Source organism: Gavialis gangeticus, unplaced genomic scaffold, assembly GCF_001723915.1.
Source record: "Gavialis gangeticus isolate Ggan-Ray unplaced genomic scaffold, GavGan_comp1, whole genome shotgun sequence".
Classification (NCBI taxonomy): Eukaryota; Metazoa; Chordata; order Crocodylia; family Gavialidae; genus Gavialis; species Gavialis gangeticus.
This window is the reverse complement of record NW_017729032.1, coordinates 223360684-223381273: the sequence shown is the minus strand read 5'-3', so window position 1 is coordinate 223381273 and position 20590 is coordinate 223360684. Positions and strand designations below refer to the sequence as shown.

The window sequence follows — 20590 nt, the reverse complement described above, 5'->3', positions numbered from 1 at the left end:
ATTGCTAACTTGTGTAGATTTCCAGCAGATCTAATTTGAAAACTTTTACTGAGCCAGTATGAGAGTCTCTTCAATGAGCAATTGAGACCCTTAAAAAGCCTAGATGCACAGAGAATAATCTTTCACAGCTCATAAGTCTGGATTTTTCCAAGATCATATACATCACCACTCCTACAAACAAGAGAGAAAAAGCTGTAGCAGTAGCTCTGTAGACTTATCTGAAAGATTTCTATGTTCTATCAAAGCTTCTGGTTTAATAAGGTAGCAAAGCTTTTTTTCTTCAGGATTCTTGGGAAAAAATGTTTATTGAAGACATCAGAAAACACCTACCCTAAGGACTCTTCCTTAATAAAACAAATAACCCAGTACTGTGAGAGCAGTGAACCTAAACTAAAACTCCAGAAGCAACCACCCCAGAAATTTACAACTGTTTTAATATTGATACGAACACTGCAGATTGGAATGATTTTCCACATTACACAATAACAGCAAGCCATCACACCTTTCTGTCACCTTCTGTTACCTAGTGCTTGTGCTCATTTTGCATGTATTAGACTTCACTACTTCTCTTATTTTCACCATACATGGACAAGAAAGCTACTCTCATTTCCTGCAGTAGACAGATAACAGTTTACAAAGCTCTGGTTGGATCTGCTTACTGGTTACAGCTGGACTTGCGCAATTAAAAGGAATTAGTTCAACTCTGAATAGAGCCAAATTGCATCTTTCCCAGTTTTACAGAGTTTGATAACGCTCTAATGATCACACTTTGTAATGCGTAAACTTAGAGGTGTGATAAATCTTAAAGGACCTAATTCAGCAAACCACTTAAATGTAAGGTAACTTGCATTTAACGCTGGATTTCCGTTTGACTTAAGTATTTGTACTAGTGTTATTACAAGACAGACTCATTTCAACACACGTTTAAATTTTCTCTCAGACAAAGATTGTCATGAAAGTACCAGAGACAGGGAAGACTAATTTGTTTCCAGATTTTCAGAGACAACCACTAACCTCTGGTTTGGCCTCCTGTCTAATTCTATAAGTCTGCCATAATACTATTGCCATAAGTAAAAGAAAATAGCAGTCATATTAATCCTGCCATTACCTACCTGTCATTAATTAAATTTCACATGACTGTATGTGTTTAAATGTTTATGCATGTGTGTACATTTGAATGTATAAAGTTTACCAAATATTTAAGTGTCAGATATAATTAAAAATTACTCTGCTTTCTTCTGTTAAGACGAAGAGTATTGTACTGCAGGTAAGACAGAGTCCAAAACTGGAGGTTTTTGGGTGAGTCTGGAAAAATAGGAATAAATAAACCTACACTTTCTTTAAAGTACTTCTAATTTGGTTACAGGATTTGATTCTATGATTTGTCTTCTGCTTATATCAAAATCTATTACTACTTTTATATTAAAATTGGTTAATGTGATAGTATTTTTCAAAAAACAGAAATTACCATACATTGCTACAGAAGCTCTTGATCTCTCGAGCGTTCAAACAGCTACCAAAAAGTAATTTACTAAACTGGTGCAGGCTGTTTAGACAATCAGTTTAATAAAATCCTTCAGCAGTAAAGACATGTTTCACTTTTCTGTAATAAACTGTTTTTTTTTGGGGGGGGGGGGGTTGTAATTAGGTGTAGTTCTTTCATTTTTTTCTATTACTTCAATAAAGTACCTACTTTCACTTAGGCTGATATGCACTACTGCTTTTCACACCTCTTTAGTAAATTCTGAATTAAATGTAATAAATCAAAACTTTTAAATGCTGTACTGATGGGGTTCCAGTACACTGGGAAAAAAGTCTCTGCCTCCCAACTCAAAATGTTCACCTTATAAACCTAAAAGCAACAGCAACCAAAGTAAATAATGGAGAAAGAACGTAAGAGACACAAAAGAACATAATTTGGGACTGAAGAAAACCATTCAGCAAAGTCAGAGAGGTGCCACTTACAGCTGGGGTCTAAATAGGTTTTAATCCTGTAACCTCTACTACTCATTTTTCTTAGCAGACTTAAAATTGTGGAAAGCCAGATATTAAAATAAATAGTATTTACATATAAAAAAAATACCATATGATACCACTTACTTGAAGAAAAAGTGAAGCAAGTGCATTTAGGTCTCAAACGTAGAGTTATCTGGTTAATACTTAAATCCTACAAACTATTCTTCCCAGTCTGCATTCCTGCCATTCAAACTCTTGTCAATGCCTGGACCTTTGTAATCTCCTAGCCTTGACACTTTCTGCCTTCAACATATTTAGAGCACCAACCTGCTATTCAAACCACATTACTTATCTCTAGGACCCTCTTAGCCGACTTCCTCTTATCTTCTGTACCAAGTTCTAGTTTGCAGAAGTTGTTTAAAATATGAGGAGGTCTGGCATGCACTTGTGGAACTTGAGGAAAGTACCATATTCTAAACTATTTCAGAAACTATTTCTCTCCTAGTTTACAGATGGGGAACCCTTGGCATTTTTCCTTGCCTGATATACAGAATCTACCATACTCTAGGTACTCGGGGGGGAAAAAAAGAATATAAACAATTCTACACGCATTATACATTTATTTAACCTGAAGTACAGCAACAATCCTTAGAATCATTATTTAGACAGGTTTAACCAACATGAGATTTCCATATTCTGAGATGACTGTAGAGTTTCTTATCAGAGTGACCGTGGCCATTTCCTTTCTGGGAACGTACAGAGAAGGGCTCAAAAGATATGAAAATACTAACCAATGATATATATGAATTTGAAACATAGAGCAATTTTCTTGAGTATAGTAGACAGTTTATAATCTCAATTAAGAAAAAAGACCACTAGAAAGAGTTAATTGAAATACATAATCAATAACATTCACTACATTTCAACATTTCACATGGTTAATCATCACATAATGCCTTGGAGCTGGTTGCCAATTTAAAAACGGAACTTTGGCCAGTTCTTTCCCAATTAAATCAGCAATCATTACATTGCTTGCTACCCGACTAAACTAAAGATGGCACATGGATGAAGTCTAAATAAACTAACATTCCCAACTGAGTGAGTTATAAAAATATCAGTTTTACAAGCAAAGTTGTAGGACAGGAAAAACATTTAAATAAATAATTTCTATAGAATATTACCATATTATTTTTTCTACAGGTAAAGGAAGTTAGTTATCTGCAAGCCCTCTAGCTACCCAGCAAAATTCAAATACACAACTCCTATGCCTTATAACTTGCAAGAATGTAGAACAGTGCAGTCCAAATCCCATCTAACATCACTAACTCTGATGGAATCTGGTGGCAATAGGGGCGAAGGGAGAACCTGCGAAGATTATGGACACTAACAATTCAATGCTTCTAACTTCTGGGTTCCTCCAGTTCTTTGGAGATAGGAACACACTCCTGATGCACTGAATTCAAAGTCTTAGAATTAAATGGATTAAAACTTGCCAGCTTTAGGGCCTTGTTACATGGTAATTTAGGGCAGCTTCTGGAGCTCTTACCCCTTTGACTGGCTGCACCTTAACATCCTTTAAGTGGCTAAAGCACTCATTTTTCATCTTAAAGTTACACCACTCCAGGGAAGGATTCTCCCTAATCTGCCTAACATTGCTTCTGTTCCATTAACATGTACCACTCCAGACAGCTGCTCTTCCCAAACTGAAGTCCTGCAGCATCCCAGGATGCAGTAGCCCCTCCTGAGCCAAGGCAAGTAGGGTGCTGAGGTGTACGAGGGCCAGGCATGATGCCTTGCTCCCTGGGGACTTTGGGAGTCACAGTGGCAAGTGCCACAGCCCCAGAGCACCTAGTAGCTGCAGTGCCTCCCTGAGAAAAAAAAGGATTGGGACACAGGACCTGGACATGCCCCAGCAGGGCCAGGTGACTGGAGCAGGGCAGAGCTTGGTGGCTGCGTTATGGCAACCCAAGGCTGATTCCCGCTGACCCCATGCTATGCCAGGCTGTGCAGGATCCGGCTGCTGGCACTCCCCATGTGGTTTGCTGGACAGTGGCCATGGTTGGCAAATGCCTGAAGCCCCTGTAGCATCCAGGGAGCTCCAAGTATAGAGCGCAGGGCTTGGTAATGCCTGTCTGGCCTGGGGGTGCACAGAGCAGATGGGGAGGCTGTGTCGCTCCCAGCTGCCTCCCAAGCCCGGTGTGGGTGGGTAGTCTTGTTCCTATACACAGCTTTGAGGCCTACTGCTAGGCGGAGCCAGCATCACAGACCTGGAGTTTGCTTGCTCTGCTCAGGCGCAGCCGTCTGGGAACATGCTGAGGGCAGTGGGGAAGAGGGGTAGTACAAGGACAGGACTTCCTGCTCCAGCCTCCCCCGCCTGTTCTGTGTAGCCCTAGCCTGGACAAGCATTGCTGAACCCTATGCTCCATGCCTGGAGCCTCCTGGTAGCTACAATGGGTTCAGGGCACCTTTAGGCACCTGCCAACCAAGTTAGGCAGGGGGCACTGATGCCAGACCCTGCACAGCTGGGAGTATGAGATAAGCAGAAATTGGGTTGCTGTGCAGTAGTTGTGAGCTCTACTCTGTTCCAGGTGCCAGGCTTTTCAGGGGCATGTGGCTGGGTCTTGGGGGTGAGGGACATGCTGCAGTGGAGCGCAGGCTTGGACACAGGTGTAAAAAGGCCCTTATACTACTTGTGTGTTTCATGAAGTTTTACATATTTATTCATAGCTCTGGATAAGCAACACAGATAAGCAAAATGTATTCTGGATATTCCCAGTACTTATAGAAGTGATGTATGTCTTATTTCAATAGTTTTTACAGTGTTTTTTGTGTATGTGGTTCTGGAAAAGGGACTAGGAAATTAAAGGAACTCTTTGTTGTGAATTACAAAATCCCTATCTGGCTGGTACCATCCTGGGAATTGCTTCAATTAAATCTGGCACTTAAGAATTCTTTGTTGCTATGTTGCTGTAAAACAATTTTGTTTATAACTAAATTGCATGGGAGGCAACTGGGGGATTACTGTAATATTTCTATCAACCCAACCATTAAATAATATTTAAAAGGGTTAAACAACTCTTTTTCTCTCTCAGAGAAGACAATATCTAGCTAGATTCACCTGGTTCTTGACTTCAAGACAACCTTCTGTGAACTTCCACAAAGCAAGTCTCAAAAGATAATTTTTGCCAGAAAACAGGGAACCCCCCAGCCAAAAAAATAACCCCCCAAACCCTCTGTTTGTCACTAGCATCTGTGACAGTTTACTCTACCGAGGGCACCTACATAATCGGAACAGGCTGCAGTATTTAAACTACTCTGACAACAATTCCTGAAACTCACTCTCTGGAAGTGACTGGGATATTAGCCGCATACACAGCATATTGAGTATATGCACATAATTGCTGTGGACAGCTATAAAACTGATGCTCAGTAAGGGGTTGCAATTTGCTGGCAAAGGAAAACTTGTCCAGAGTCCTAAAGATGGCTCGTTCATCCATCCCAGGATTTTAGATGGAGTATTAGACAATCTCTTATATTCCATTATATAGAATTATGCAGTTATACAGAATTACAGACTGGGTAACCAGACTTCAGTACGTGGTAAGTTATAAGTACAAATGATACAGAAGTCAATTTGTATACATCTGGGGGAGAAAAGGGTGATGCCAGCAGCCAGTATAGATTTTTTTTGGTGTCCTTTTTTGACAAAGAAACCAGTTGGATGGATGAAGGGGTGCAATAGATATAGTATACTTGGACTTTTTTCTGGGTTTCTGATCAAATTCCACAGTACAATCTCATAAGTAAACTGGAAAAAATGTGGGCTAGATACAATTAGTATTAGATAAGCCAATAACTACAAGCAAGGAAAGGGTCATTATAAATGGATCAATGGCAGAATGGCAGCAGGTTTCAAGTGAGTGTCCACAGAGATCTGTCCCAAGCTGGTGTCATTCAACAAGTTTATTAATGGTCTGAGCTCCAGAACAGAGAGTTTCAAAGAAACATCAAGCTGAGGCTGCAAAACTGTGAAGAACTGCAAGAATAGGAGTAGATTTCAAAAGGTTTTTGAGAAACTGGAGGCCTGGGCTAGAAGAAATGAACTGAAGTTCAACATAGACAAATGTAAGGTGACACAGCTAAGATAATGATAACCAAATACACAAATGAAGATTAGGGTATAACTGGATGGACAGTAACACTGCTGAGAAGGATCTAGGAGTTCTGGTGGATCACAAACCCAACATAAGTCAGCAGTGCAACAGTCACAAAAATATGTAACTTGGGGCTGTAAACAGGATTAAATGCAAGACACAGAAGGTGATGGTAACAGTCTACTCAGTGCTGGTTAAACCTCAGATAGAGGTCTGAAGATCTGGGTTCCACATTTTAAGAAGGATATAGAGAAGCTGGATGGGCCCATGACATGACAAAAATAAAAAAGGGATTCACAGGGTTGGATGAGAGGTCCCTTCCAAACCTGTGGTCCAGCAGTTTTGGACTCTCTAGGCATCTCCTACTCATGGAGTTACTTATGTCATAGACAGACTTGAGGGGTAAGGGAGTTGTGGAGACTTCTCCAGTGACCCATCGGTAGTATGTATGCACAGGTTGCAGCAGTTGAGCACAGAACACACATCTGTAGTGTCCCCAAACTGAGAGAAGACAGCTGTGGATCCTCTACACTGAAAATCCTCTTCAAAGTGATCTTAAGTGTGTTAAAAAAAGACACATTTTTTTTTCCAAATATACATATAGTCAGTGCAGCAAATATTCTTCTATAATATAAAAAGTAATGGCATTTCCATAAAGAGGAAAAACTTCACTGAACCAGTACCTGTCCATCTTATTGAAAGCTATAGATGTACAAAGTCAGGCTCTGCAGAGTTAACCTTTCTTAAACTGATATTCACAATCTACATAGCTTCAAGATTCTATTTCAGCCTTTTGTTCTCCAGTAAGAGAATGACATTTTAAGTTCAGTACAAGACGTATTGGCTGGCTAATTCCCTTAAGTAAACTAGCAGAATCAATTATTAAGAGGTGTGAAACTGTAGAGGAAAGGAGCCACCTTGCTTAGTAGAACAATCAATTCAAGTCTAAAGAAAGCATTGATTTAATTTTGTGTAAGAAAAAATGTCAAAAATCTGTATTATGGTTGCATTCTCCTACACAAGTATTCTCTTTTTTGGTTCTTATCTTTGCTTATTCTTGCACACCCAAAATGCAGTGAGAAAAGAATAAAATACATATATGTGCAAATCTATAACTTCTTGGTCATCATAGTCCTATGGAAAATATATGTTTTGTACAACAACAAACATGTAGATTCAACATCTAGACACAGAAAAATTAATCTAGCCCTAGTTGACAGGATGTCTAGAGAATAAGCCATTGAGTCACTGAATTAGGCCAGCAGTTGCCATGGGTTCCCAGTCTTGATTCAGCCAGACATCAGCATGGCCTAGAAAAGGGTGCTTAATCACCACCACTTGAATTGTGGAGATGATCCTTCCCAACTTTTGAGGGGTGTTAGGAGGATTAAATATATTAGGGAGGTCTTTACTCATGTTCCTGGGGGAGTGGGGTTGGGGAGAAGGGCTTTAATTACAGCAGCTCTAGGAAGAAGTTACTCTAATTAAAATGCCTCCAGCATCTCATATATTCAGCGTCCCATGCTTCAAAATGGCATTGGGGGTGCTTTAACTAAAGCTCACTGAACAACCTTTAGTTTGAGCGCCCTGCTGCCATTTTGAAGCATTGGGATGCTGAAGACATGAGATGCTGAGTTTGCTGGAGCACGCTAATTAGCATACTCTAGAAGACTTGATTAATCGAGTCTGCTCTGACACATTCTAATTAGAACACGACAGAGCAGTGTCCGAGCACGCATCGGTGCCCTTAATAACTGATAGGTAAGGAAAACATTATTCACCCCCAAAATGGCTTTGTTTGATTCAGATCTATGTGAACTGAATTTACTGGACAGAGTCAACTGAAAACAAATTTCAGGCTTCATTCAAAAGACTTGGATAAATCTACAGCAAGGATTTAAACCAAGGTCTCCAAACTCTAAGGAGAGCCCCTTACCACTGGGTGGTGAGGTATTCTGTAGCAGAGCTCTCAAATTCTGCCACTGAAGCTATTCCATTTTGTGAAAATGCTCAAAGAACCTAGAAGATGGATGTAACCACCAGGATGCAGTTACAACACATATTTTGTCTGGACTGCTTCATATTTATATACGTCATGAAGGTAGAACAGGACAGCATATAGAAGGTAGTACAGGAAGCAGCTGCATCAGGAACTGGGCTCAGTTGAGGCCAGTGATGGCAGTAGGCGGGTTCCTCCTTCCTGCGCCTGCTGCTGGCCAGTGGGGGACACTGGGGGAGAAGGGGCAGTCAAGCAGGAAGCAGAGTCTGCAAGGAGGGCAGGGCCAGAGGGTTTTTGGGCTCCTCCTGTGCCTGCATCAACTGGACACAGTGGCAGTGGCAGGTGAAAACCTCCTTCCAATATCTAGACCCTGCCATCAGGGGGCGTCTTGCAGCTGAGGGGCAGGGAGCAAGAATAAAAAGGATGAACCTGAACACCACAACCGCTATCCTCACTGGAGCCCAGTCCCCTATAAAAATGCTCCCTGCAGTCCCTGGCAGGAATGGGGCAGATGCAGCTCTGAGGCTCCCTCCATAACCCAGTCAGCTAGGGGCAGCACCAACAGTAGCGAGACAGGTCCCTGTCCGCAAGTCCCTAATCCCTACCCAGCTCCTGGATGTCCCCCACCAGCCACTCACCTCCATCCTCCCATGGTGCGAGGGGTAGTGTGCTTTACCCTCTTCAGGAAATTCTAGATCTACCACTGTACCATCTAAATGTTTAAGTAAATCAATACCAGCAGAATCTCAATGGACTAAAAGGAGACGGACACCCCTCCTTCTTGAGCTGAAACTCCCTGTGCTACTTATTTATTCATGTTATCTAATACTAGAACTTTCCTCTTTTTCTAAAAGTTGATTTAGGGTTTTTTTCCTGGAAAACTGGGGATTTATGGGGTTTGTCACTGTTTTGAATGCCACTCTCTTTCTGGAAAGGTCTTTGACCAGGTTATTAACACCTAAGACTATGTCTGTAACAGTGGTTCTCACCCTTTTGAGAGGCACCCCTCAGAAAATGCTCTCTCTTAGGTTTCACTCATTTTGTGCTACAAGAAAAATAAAGTAATTCTTATGCTGAAAAGAACTCAGAAAATACCGCAACAGGCTGGAATGTTTCTGGCACTATGGATTCCTATTTGCAGTCTTTGGGCTTATCTTGTGAATCATGGGTAGGGGTTATGCAAACCTGACAGTGCTAATATAGCATGGTACCCTGGTAATCCCTTAAAAGGATCTCATGGTACTCTGGTTAAGAGTCACTGCTCTATGCAGTGCAAACATACCCCGCATTAGACCTGCAGAAGTGGTACAGCCTTGTTAGCACAGTGATCTACCCAAACAAATACATTTTTTCAGCCAAGCTACCTAGTGCAGCCATATAGACCTCTGCTAAAATAATGATACTGCTTCCAGGTCTATAGCCAGCATGCACACAACTAGCACACACTTTGCTTGCATGGAGCTGCATTAACTGAAGTTGATGTGCAGAAAGTAAGGAATACCTTTTCTTAGTAGTGAGTGACATTCATGTTTTTTCATGGAGTTAAGCAGGATGGATTAATGTTGCATGTAGATGCCTGAAAATGCCACTCAGATGCTCAATACAAGGGGCAGGATCTGACCCTAGGTATCTGCAAACACACTTGGTCAATTAATTTAAGTGGTCATCCGGTTGGTGAGAACAAAATGAATGGTTGTTCTTACATATTTTTATTGTGAAGGTGACTATGGGCTTCATGCAAAGTTAAAGGGGATCTACTAGGCCTGCGCATGGAAGATAGCTATGTGGAAATGTATGCACATAATTTGCACATACCTTAGTATGCAGATCAAAGCTTCTTGCCTGAAATTTGAGCTTGGTTTCTTAAACGTATCCCCCTACACAGCTTTGCCGGTGCTTAGATTTATTCTTTCGGCAGGTATTCTAATTAGTGGTTTTTGATCATAATCAGCACTTGTCTTTGAAAAAAAAGGAAAAACCTCTACAACCATTAACTAATTAATTTTCCAATCACTCCTGTAAGATAAGTGCGGTCTGTTCTCCTACTACAAAAGCAAGGAAAGGGAGATAGGAAAATCTGAGAAGTGCAAAGGACTCTGCATGACTCATCTAAGGCTATCACTCTAGAGTTAGTATCAGAACTCAGACATTTGCAATCTAAAGCTGGACCACAAGAACATGCCTTCTCAAAAGGTAGAAGCTGAAATAAAATCCTCACTTTCAAACTAGGGGGAAAATATATTTCAATAATAAACCTCACAATATACCTTTATTTTGAACAGGTTTCTGATAAAGCAAATGAAAAGCAGAACATTTCATATCTATCCCAAGCTGTAAATTTTCTTTTTAAAATGAGAAGCCATTCATCCTTTTCACAGTGTCTGCAGATTCAGGGGAATCTGGTTTCTTTTGTTGCCTCAAGTCATGTTCACAATATTTGCGACATGAAATTTAATGGAAAGAGTTTGTACATAAAAAAAAAAAAAAAAAATCAGGATTAACATCTGAAGAACATCAGTGCTACTAGCAAGGCATAACACACCAGTTAGATGTAAAAGCTGGGGAGGACATAGTAAGGCAGTAACAAACATACATCTGAACGAGGAGCAATGGATACTTTCTTTTTTTAATCATTTACTATCCTCTACCAACTTGTTTATAGGAGGCCAGTAATCTAGATAGGAAATGAGATGCTTAGAAACTGAAAACTTCTCATCAGTATTGGTGGGAAGAAAACCTTCCTGTTTCCTGCCATCCTGTTCCATAAATTCTGTCCCTTAATAAAGATTTTTTTTTTTACCAGCAGACAGCACTGAGCCTCCGACTGTGTAAAATGACTCAGGCTCTTCCACTCTTGCAGCCCACTTAATGATGCGCAGAACTTAGAAAGCCTGAAGCGACGTGTAACTGACGCTTCAGCTGCCAGCTATTTTTGCCTATTAAAATGCAGCAGTGTTACACTGGTATTGCCTAATGCCCATCACCAAAACCCAGGCACCTCCTGAATGCACCATTTTGCACCTAATAAACGAAGCTTCCTTGATAACTGCCTAAAACACGGAGAAAAGTGCAATTGTACATAGAAATCGAAACTGGAAGCTACACGAGGCAGGGGGTTTAATTAGTTGATAAATGCTATAAACAGAAGGACAAAAAACATGGAAATACAAACCAGAGCTCATATACTGATAGCGTTGTTGCTTATCAGGGAATTCCAAACTGGGTCACCTTACATTAGCCTTGCAGCATGCAAGGGCTTAACACAGCATTCATTCTGTTTTGGAGGAGCAGAGCAGAACTTTATAAAACATTTTCAAGGCAGGTGGGGCAGCAATCCATTTTTGCTAAAGTTCTAACAAACTGGTATCTCCAAGCATGGCATGACACTGCTGAAAGCTAAAAGAAATGATTAAAAGATCATTGTGTCAGAGCACAATTCAGCGTTCTCTCTGGAAAGCCAGCCTGACTGCATATATATGGAGGAGACATTTTGTGGGGAAGAGCTTCGTTCATATTAACGTTGAAGTGTCAGATGTATGCAGTTGCAAGTGTGGATAGATCTCTATGCAGCTACACAATGACATTTTTGAGGTCTGCAAGAGTTTGCTTTCTCTCGTCCTGTCATCCTTGTGGTCAGGGAGGCCTTAACAGAACAGTAGAGAATGTCTGGGTTAGTGCATTTCCACCAGGGTACCACAGTGCCCTGGGGAGCCATGAGGGTGCCACAGGTTGCCATGCAATAACTGCCCTGTGAGCTGTGCATTAATGACTACACATGGTTCATAAAATAAACCCAGAGATTTTTACATATGAATCCATAGTGTCAAAGACATTGTGATCTGTTGTCATATTTCCTAGTTCTTTGCAACAGAAGACTTACTCTGTGGTCAAGAAACAAGTTGAAGCTAAGAGCTGGCATTTTCTAATAGTCGCCTTGAGTCTAACAAGGGGTGTCTTGAGATTTAAAAGATAGAGAATGAGTGGTCTAGGTAAAGGAATTGCTGCTGCAGTAGGGTGTGCAGATGGCATGGGGATCAAGGTGGCAATTTGATATTTGGGATTTGACAATGTTTTTGTTCCATTTTTACTTTTGCTACTCATGTTATGAATCACACATTTATATAGAGCAACAACCAGTAGGTCATATATATGCCAGTATTAGAAGAATATAGTAGCTTTCTCACTTTCTGAGAATGGCAACCTCTCTGCACAAATATACGCAACTGCAAGTCTCTCTACAGATTATTCTAACCCAGGATATACTTATGAAAACAGTTTTGACTTGGTAAGTTGAGGTTCTATATGATTTCTATGTCATTTGCAACATTACACCAATATTTTTAGCAAGACTTTGACAAACAGTGTGTGTTAAACTGCCTTTCTTGCTCCCAGACATCATTATGAGGTTGAGCAATGTAAAACAAGGATGAAGGAATTCCAGAAACTCTTTTGATCATTTTAGACAGATGTATATTTATTGTTCAAAAAAGGATCTTTTCATTTCCATCTATTTTTTAAATAGCATACCGATGGAATAAAGGTGCAAAGTCAATCACAAGAAAAAGAAACATAAAAGCTTTCCATGGGTCACACTGTGGTTTTCAAGACACCTGAGCGTACACATTTAAGAACACAACATGTTTGCTGGGAGGAAAGAGATCATTTTAATATTTCTATCAGGACTGGTTTAGGGCATCTTGCCTTAATTCCTGAAGGTGCAAATTGTTCAAAGAAGGGTTCTGCAGTTAACTGTAGAATGGGAAACTGCAGGTCAAATATGCATGCAGAGAACTAAAATAAAAACCCACCATCTCAGCCACACTGCCCCCTCCAACTTCAAAGAATTAATGTTTTCAAATGGCTTTCTGCTGGAAATTCATTATTCAGATGAACAGTGCATGTGAACAGGCTCATATCTGGGTATTATTCAGCTTTTCCATTGACTCAGACTTTCTAAGTCAATGGTTCTTACAAAAGGTATTTCATGAAACATTTGTCTTTTTAATGGGAACTGCAGTATTTCTGGCCTTGCAACAGTTATAGTGATACAACATGCAATTTTATTAATATTTCAGCTCTCTACAGATTTTATAGCTGTAATAGATTTTTTTTGCATGGGTTTAGGAAGATTACAGAATAAGGAAACTAATCATTTCAGAGTACCGATTTGACACAGAATGGGTTTTAAGCTGATCAGCACTCAAAGCCAGAAGCATGCTGTCTTCTTCAGAATAGGCTCAATTGATTTTTACAGTAAAAATCAAGGTTTTAAAAGTACCATATGAAGTAAACACTACCAGGGGAATGTCTCAAGAATATCTATACAGAATTTTAAAAAGCTTAGCTATTCAATGTATATTAAGGACTTCTCCCTGTGTGACTGGGCAGGGGAACAGAGCTCCCTCCTGCTGCTCAGGCCTGGTCCAGCACCTTCTCCTCCCCCGAAGACCTGAGCCAACAAGCTGGGAGGAGAGGAGGGGGAGGAGGTGAAAGGGGCGTGGGGAAGGGTGCTGTGCATGTTACCCTACACCGAGCCACACAGACAGCCTTTTCTGTCTCCTCTCTGTGACAACTCAGGGACAGGGCAGGGCCAGGCCAGTGCTCATCCAGAGCTGATGAGCACCAGCCAAGACGATCATGCCACCCTGTGAGGGGCCTCTGGGATGCTGGGGGATTGCAACTGAACTTGAGTCACAACAGGAACTGGTATATAGACATTCGATAAAGTGAACTAACATAAAGTCCTTTAGTTTGATACCACATCCAACCAGGGTTATTTTAGATCTGCCATTTTGAAAGTGATCTATGTGCAGTGAATTTCTGTTTGGTTACAGCTGTGGAGTGCTTTCTGTGCGCTTATCACATGGTAAGTGTACCATCTGTACCTAGGCTTAATGTACTTAATGTCAGGAATGTATCTTTTGCCATCCCTAGGAAAATCTGGCCAAATTATAAGCCTTTGAATATTTGTAGCTCGCATAGTCAGTAGAGAGTCTCTCTAAAAGTTTAGTTCCAGGATGCTCCAAGCTGGTGACAGGATCAGGTACTAGAACTGAAAACAGGGTGCCTGTTTTTCTTGTAGTCTCAGTGCCTGCTGCTGAAACCCAAGTGGCATGAAGGCAGCCTGATTTGAACTCAGGAATGGGACAAGAGAGAGAAGGTGCAACGCCTAATGGAACACAAAACTGGTGGGAGATCACAGCTGGGACAGAAATCTAAGAGGGACGGGCCTGGGAACCAAGTAGAGAGAACCAGGAGTAGGGACAATAAAACGGTGAACAGAGGAAAGAAGCTGAAGTCAAACAAGCAGGGAGAGACGTGGATTGGGGTAGAAGTTGGATGGGATGGGACAGAAGTGAAAAAAAGTTCTGCTTCAACTATGGGCCCCTTCTTTCCATGGCTAGAAATGATGGCTGAGAGAAACAGCACCGTTCTGCTTCAACTTCCATTTTAATGGAACAGTGCTTTGTTTCGAGTTTCATTTAGTTTAGCTGAAACTGTTTTGCTGCTTTGACACTGTTTCGATGTTTCACCCACAGGCTATCATGGGGAAGCATGAAACTGTGTATAACTTTGTCTTTTCTAGCCCAATTCATATGAAACTTGCAGGGATAGTAGCCTCTTCTGAGGGCATGATGCTTGCTGAGTTTCAAGGAGGTAGGTGCAGAGGTTTCTGGAAAACTGCACCTCAAGGTGCTGACAAGCAAAACTCATGTGCCAGCAGTGGCAGCCTCCTGTCATCCAGCAGGTAGATCTGGGGGCCCACACCCTCAGGAGGGATGTGGGACTCCAGCAGACTCCTCCTGGGAGTGCAACCCCCAATCCGCCTGCCAGATGACAGGAAGCTGCTGCTGCTGCTGCCTGGGATCAGTGCTGGGCACAGCCTGCACCCAGTGCCAGGAAGATTGGTACTGCCACCTATCCCAGGCATTAGGAGCAACCTCCTATAATCCAGCAGGCAGCTTGGGGGCCTGCACCCCTGGGAGAAGTCCGGAACAGCTCTCATAGCCCTCCCAGGGGTGCAGGCGGGCCCCCACTCTGCCTGCTGGATGATAAGAGGCTGTTGCTGCCGGCTGGGGCCAGCAGCAGCACCTATCTTCCTGGTGCTGGGTGTGGGCTGCATCCAGAGCCGTCCCAGGCAGCAGGAGCAGCCTCCTGTGGTCCAGCAGGCAGATCAGGGGCCCACCCACCCACAACCCCGGGAGGAGTTTGGCAGAGCCCTGCAGTCCTCCCAGGGGTGCGGGTCCATGATCTGCCTGCCAGATCATAGGTGGCTGCTCCTGCCATCTGGGACTGGTGCTAGGTGCAGCCCACACTCAGCACCAGGAAGATTGGTGCTGCCACCCATCCCAGGCAGCAGGAGCAGCCTCCTGTGATCTACCAGGCAGATCGGGGTCCCCCTGTACCCCTGGGAGGAGTCTGGCAGAGCCCCGCAGCCATCCTGGGGTGCAGGCCCCTGATCTGCCTGCCAGATCACAGGAGCCTGGCTCCTGCCGTCTGGGATTGGTGTTAGCACCAAACTTCCTAGTGCTAGGTGTGGGATGAGCCCAGTGCTGTCCCAGGCAGCAGGAGCAGCCTCCTGTGATCCGGCAGGCAGATTGGGGGCCCACACCCCTGGGAGGGCTGCGGGATCCTGCCGGACTCCTCCCGGGCGTGTGGGCAGTGCCCCAATCTGCCCGCTGGATCACAAGAGGCTGCTGCTGCTGCCTGGGACCGGCGCTGGGTGCAGCCTGCACCCAGCACTGGGAAGATTGGTTCTGCTGCTGGCCCCAAGCTGGCAGCAACAGCATGCTGTCATCTGGCTCATGGATCCGGGGGCCGGCACCCCCAAGAAGGGCTGGGGGCTGTGCCACATCCCTCCCGAGGGGTGCAGCACCCAGATCTGCGCGCAACGACAGGAGGCTCTTGCTGACGGCTGGGACCAGAGCTGAAGCCAAGCCTGGCTTTGAAACTTGAAACTTTTTGAAAGTTTTGAAATGTTTCTAGTTCTTTCTTTTCAATGCCCTTTCGAAGGCTTTTGTTTCATTTAGATTTCACTGTTTTGAGCTCAAAACGCATTGAAACAGCTTCAAAATGAAATACCTGGTGAAATTTTGCACAGCTCTACCAGAAACCCATTATTCCACCATTCCCCCATTGCCCACATGTATCTGTTAAACCACAAGCAAAGTGTCTCATCTCTCCCTCAGACTGTCCCAGATAAAGGATTACCATTTGCTACTTCTATTAGTTACTCTATTAGAGATCTGTGCATTGGAAATAAAAGTTCAGATGCTGCTGACAGTCTACATGTAGAAATTTCAAATTTTTTTTCAGTTTGCTTTTTAAAGGATGTAGGAAATCACACACCAAAATTCTAGGTCAGGGTACAGATGCATGTAGCTTAAATGAACGTAATTAAGGTTATGCCATTTTCTAGGCAATTTTATAGGTATGGTATTTTCTAAAATCTCATCTTTTTCCCATTTTGTACATATCTGAAGGCAAGTAAAGGAACTTTCCCTGCTTTCCCACTAAGAGATGAACACACAAACAAGGCTGTGGCACGTATTACCTATTCAGTAGTACTTATCCCAGATGGATGCACTTACACACTCTGGTAAAACAAAATCTATAAGCATGTGGCCATTATACAATCCTATGGCTATCATAGCTGAATTTCTGATTTTTTGAGTTTCTCATGTTCAACTTAAAAACAGCAACAATAACAAACAAACCAACCCCCTTGAAACATTTGGTGGAAAGGATATGGACTGTGAACAACTTCAATTACCTCACAGTGATGCCAGCCTCCCATATTCTCTCCTTGTTCATTTCATACCTATTTTGTAAAACATGTTATTTTTGGATCAAGGAATTTTAATCTACATGTATAGCTACAGACCACTAAAATGTGGAAAAGCTGTTGTTATTGATATACCATCTGTGCCTTCACTATCTTTGGTATATTATTTTTTCACAAGAACTTAAGTGCACGGTCTAGACTTGCAAATATCTAAAATTGATAGAAGAGGATATGAAGACAATTAAATTGAAGATGCTTTTGCTGCAGTTCCCACATAGCAATGTCCAAACATTGTAATGGAGATGTCAATTCCCTGTGTTGTGGTAACAGTGAAGCCAACAGCAAATATGTGAATGAGGGAGAGACAGGGAATGAATATTCTACTAGTGATTGCCTTATGACAGGTCTCAGAGAAGTAGACACTAGTTTATGACTGTCACTTGCTGGAGGGCTAGTTGTCAATCTTCAGCTTGAGAGTTTAAAAAAAAATTTATCCAGCAAACCTCCACAGCAAATCATTTTATTTAAATAAATCTCTCCATAGCATTTTTTAAATATAAGGTTAGATTTTCTTGTAGTTATGTCATACCCTGTAGACAAACAATTCTTATGCTACTAGTAAGTATGAATTAAGAGGGAGGCAAACAATTCTTATGCTGTTATGAATGTTTGCATCTCTGTTATATTAGCTTTTGCCAAGATCTTTTGATAAACCTCATCTAAAGGTTTAGGACAAATATTTATATATGAAATGCACAAAAAAATCCCTCCTACTAGCACTGCAGACGCCTATTTTCAGGTCCCATATTCTACATTCAGGCAAAAATATACATTCTGATTAGAAACCACATTATATAAGTCAAAAGATTATTGGGGCTTCTTATAAAAAAACAAGTCACAACCTTTACTACAGAGAAATTAGCCTAGCTTTCTGATATTTAGATACTATGTCACTATTCCTTTGGAACTTAGGAAAATGCCTGTATATCAAGATTTGTTTTGGATAAAAATAGATATTCTTTGGAATAATGGCACTAGCTTCTTTGCTGGCTTAAAAAAGAAAAGATTATAGTATCACTTAAAGGTCTTATTTTTCTTCAGACTCATTCCTTTCTCTTTCCTTTTTCTTTCGTACCGTTCCATCTATCCTCTTTGCCATATTCCGAGGCCATGAACAAAGCAACATTTCTGAAATCTTCCTATCTAGTTTTTCATCTAGATCTAGATTTTCAGTGCAGCTGCTCTGTTCTCTTCACTTCCAACACTTCAATCACCATCTACTCTAAGAGGTGTGATTAAACCCTAATATCAAATTTCTGTTATCATATAAATGAGTGAAAGTGATTTGTCAAGATTTAAATAGAAAATGTGCCAGGTGGGAAATGTTATTTGATGAAAGAAAAGATGCTCAAGTTGTACAAGTAACTGTTTTGCCTGGAATCTTCCCCATATTCTCAATTTAAATGAAATAACCATTTAATGACACTAAATTAAATATCGAAAAGGAAGAAACATAATTTATTCTCTATCAGTTACCCTACCAAGCCATACTGTTGATAAAAATCAACATCTGCCCATGGTTTCTGTACAGCATGTGGGCTCTAACTGTAAATTAACACATTGTCAGAAAAAAAAATCCTGTGAAGATGTCTTTACATATGTTCTGTGAGAATTAAAGAAGTCCTATACAAAAAGGTAGTCCTGCTAGCTTTCAAAGAAATACAATGTAGGCTGGAGAGTCCCTTATGCAAGCAAAACAGCAATATTTTTTTTTCATTTTATCACTCAAGCAAGTTCTCTATGAAACATACTTAAATTACAAAAAGGTGACATTTATTCATCCACAATATAGCTGTCTGTAGTATAAAACAGTGGCAGGTTTGTCTGCTTAGTTGCTAGCTCAGCTTGCTGCAGACGAAGAAGACCACAAGTACTCTTTTTGTACTTCAACCTAAAAATGCCAAGTATTTTCTAGAACATTATGATTTTCAAACAGAAACAGTGAGCTTACCAACTTCGTCTTGAATTTCCTCAGCAACTGCTGGTACATTGTAAAGAAGGGAAAGAGATTGGTTCATGCGTTCATATATCACACGTAGGTGTGTCATAACCTACAGGATGAAAAGATCCAATATGAGAGGAAAGCATTAGTGCTTTGCACACTAATCATCTTATTATCATCCAATGCAGAGCAAGACAGGGGTATAACACATGGCCCATGGATTCTGTGACTGTGCAATCTTTCACTGAATTCACCACTGTCCTGCAGCTGGCCCAAAACTGGTCCTACAGCCCACCCCCCCTTAGTGTGTCCCTATACCCAGCTTAGATCTTCTGCCTTTGTGCCTCTACTTCTGCCACAAGAGGGATTAGGGCAGGGGTAGCAAGCCCTGGCGTGGGTGTTAGAGTGTGGCATGCAAAAAAATTTTGCTTGGCATGTGTGCCTTGGGGCAGATGGCAGGAAAGGGGCTAGGGCTGCACTACCACAACACAAGGATCAGGCCCCTTATAGCTGCCCCACTGTCCGCTCCTGGCACACCAACTTCTTACAAGTCAAGGTTACGAATGTTTTTGACACTCTGCACAAAAATGTTGCTGACCCCTGGATTAGGGTTTCTGCCCAACCCATGAACTGAATGCCAGTATCAAGGAAGCTGGTGTGAAACAAGAAGTCAAAACTGTTTTGTTCAAACGGTCTGATAGATTCTTTTTAACTAAAACCTGTACAGAGAAGTGTCAGTTCTGGGGGGAAGAGATGGGCGGGGGGCAGAGAAGGGGGATGCTGTATATTAGTCAAGAACTGAATGACCCCAAATTGAAAACAAATCTCAGCTGGAAACCAAAATAGATCCATTCACAAAAGCTGTCTTGTAGCTCATGAGAAAATACTTATGTTATCTAATGTCCCTTTTAGGGTAAACTCCTCACCAGGACTTAATTTCCCACGATGCACATAGCTATGGGACTGTCCTGAAGTACTCTTTTCTCCTCACTAAAGGAGGGGACCATGGCGTTTCATGAAAAACAGTCCAACCAGGGACCCCAACTTATGTAGAAAAATGAGGTACCCAAACAATAATTCCCATAAGAAATGCAACAGCTTGTAAGAACTGAAATATTTAGGCTTTCAAACAAAACATTTACATTTTCAATTTCACCAAAAAGTCAAAATTTTCTGAAAACCCCCTTAATTTTACGACCAGCTCTATCTGTAAACAAGATATAAAAGACAAACATCTCTGAGCACCAAAATCTCAGTATTAAAATCTGTTCTTTTGTGCAGAGAACAGTGTCCAAGACAGTTACATTTAGAACTACATCAGTACTATTTTGTATCTATTTCTCACTCTTCTTTTTTTAGGAACTGTCAAACTTTCCTCGCTCAAGTTGCCAGACAATAAGAAAAAACTTCCTAATTGTAAAGACACTTAAGCATTGATATGGATTACTGAGGATGGTGGTAGAATCTCCATTTTTGTTTTGGAGGTTTTTTTTTTTTTTTTTTATTTTTTATTTTATAGAGGTGCATCAGACTGAGATCAGATCAGCACTGATATAAAGAATTTACTATATCAGAAATCGGCCATTTGGCCAATAAATGGCCTGTGCATGCATGCAGCTGCAGCGCAGGCCACAAGCAGCACAGACCGGCAGCGCGGAGAGCTGCCTCCAGCTGGTAAGTCTGGTGTGATGGAC

General features: G+C 41.6%; 1 protein-coding gene across 5 annotated transcripts in view; it reads right to left on the bottom strand.

Annotated features, from left to right (window-relative positions):
• Positions 1-20590, bottom strand: part of APP (amyloid beta precursor protein) — a 494720-nt gene that overhangs the window by 51183 nt on the left and 422947 nt on the right. For all 5 annotated transcript variants that reach the window (XM_019524043.1, XM_019524047.1, XM_019524048.1 and 2 more), the window contains one exon: positions 18906-19005. In XM_019524043.1, the coding sequence (XP_019379588.1) occupies positions 18906-19005 (100 nt within the window). The remainder of the gene's footprint in view (positions 1-18905; positions 19006-20590) is intronic.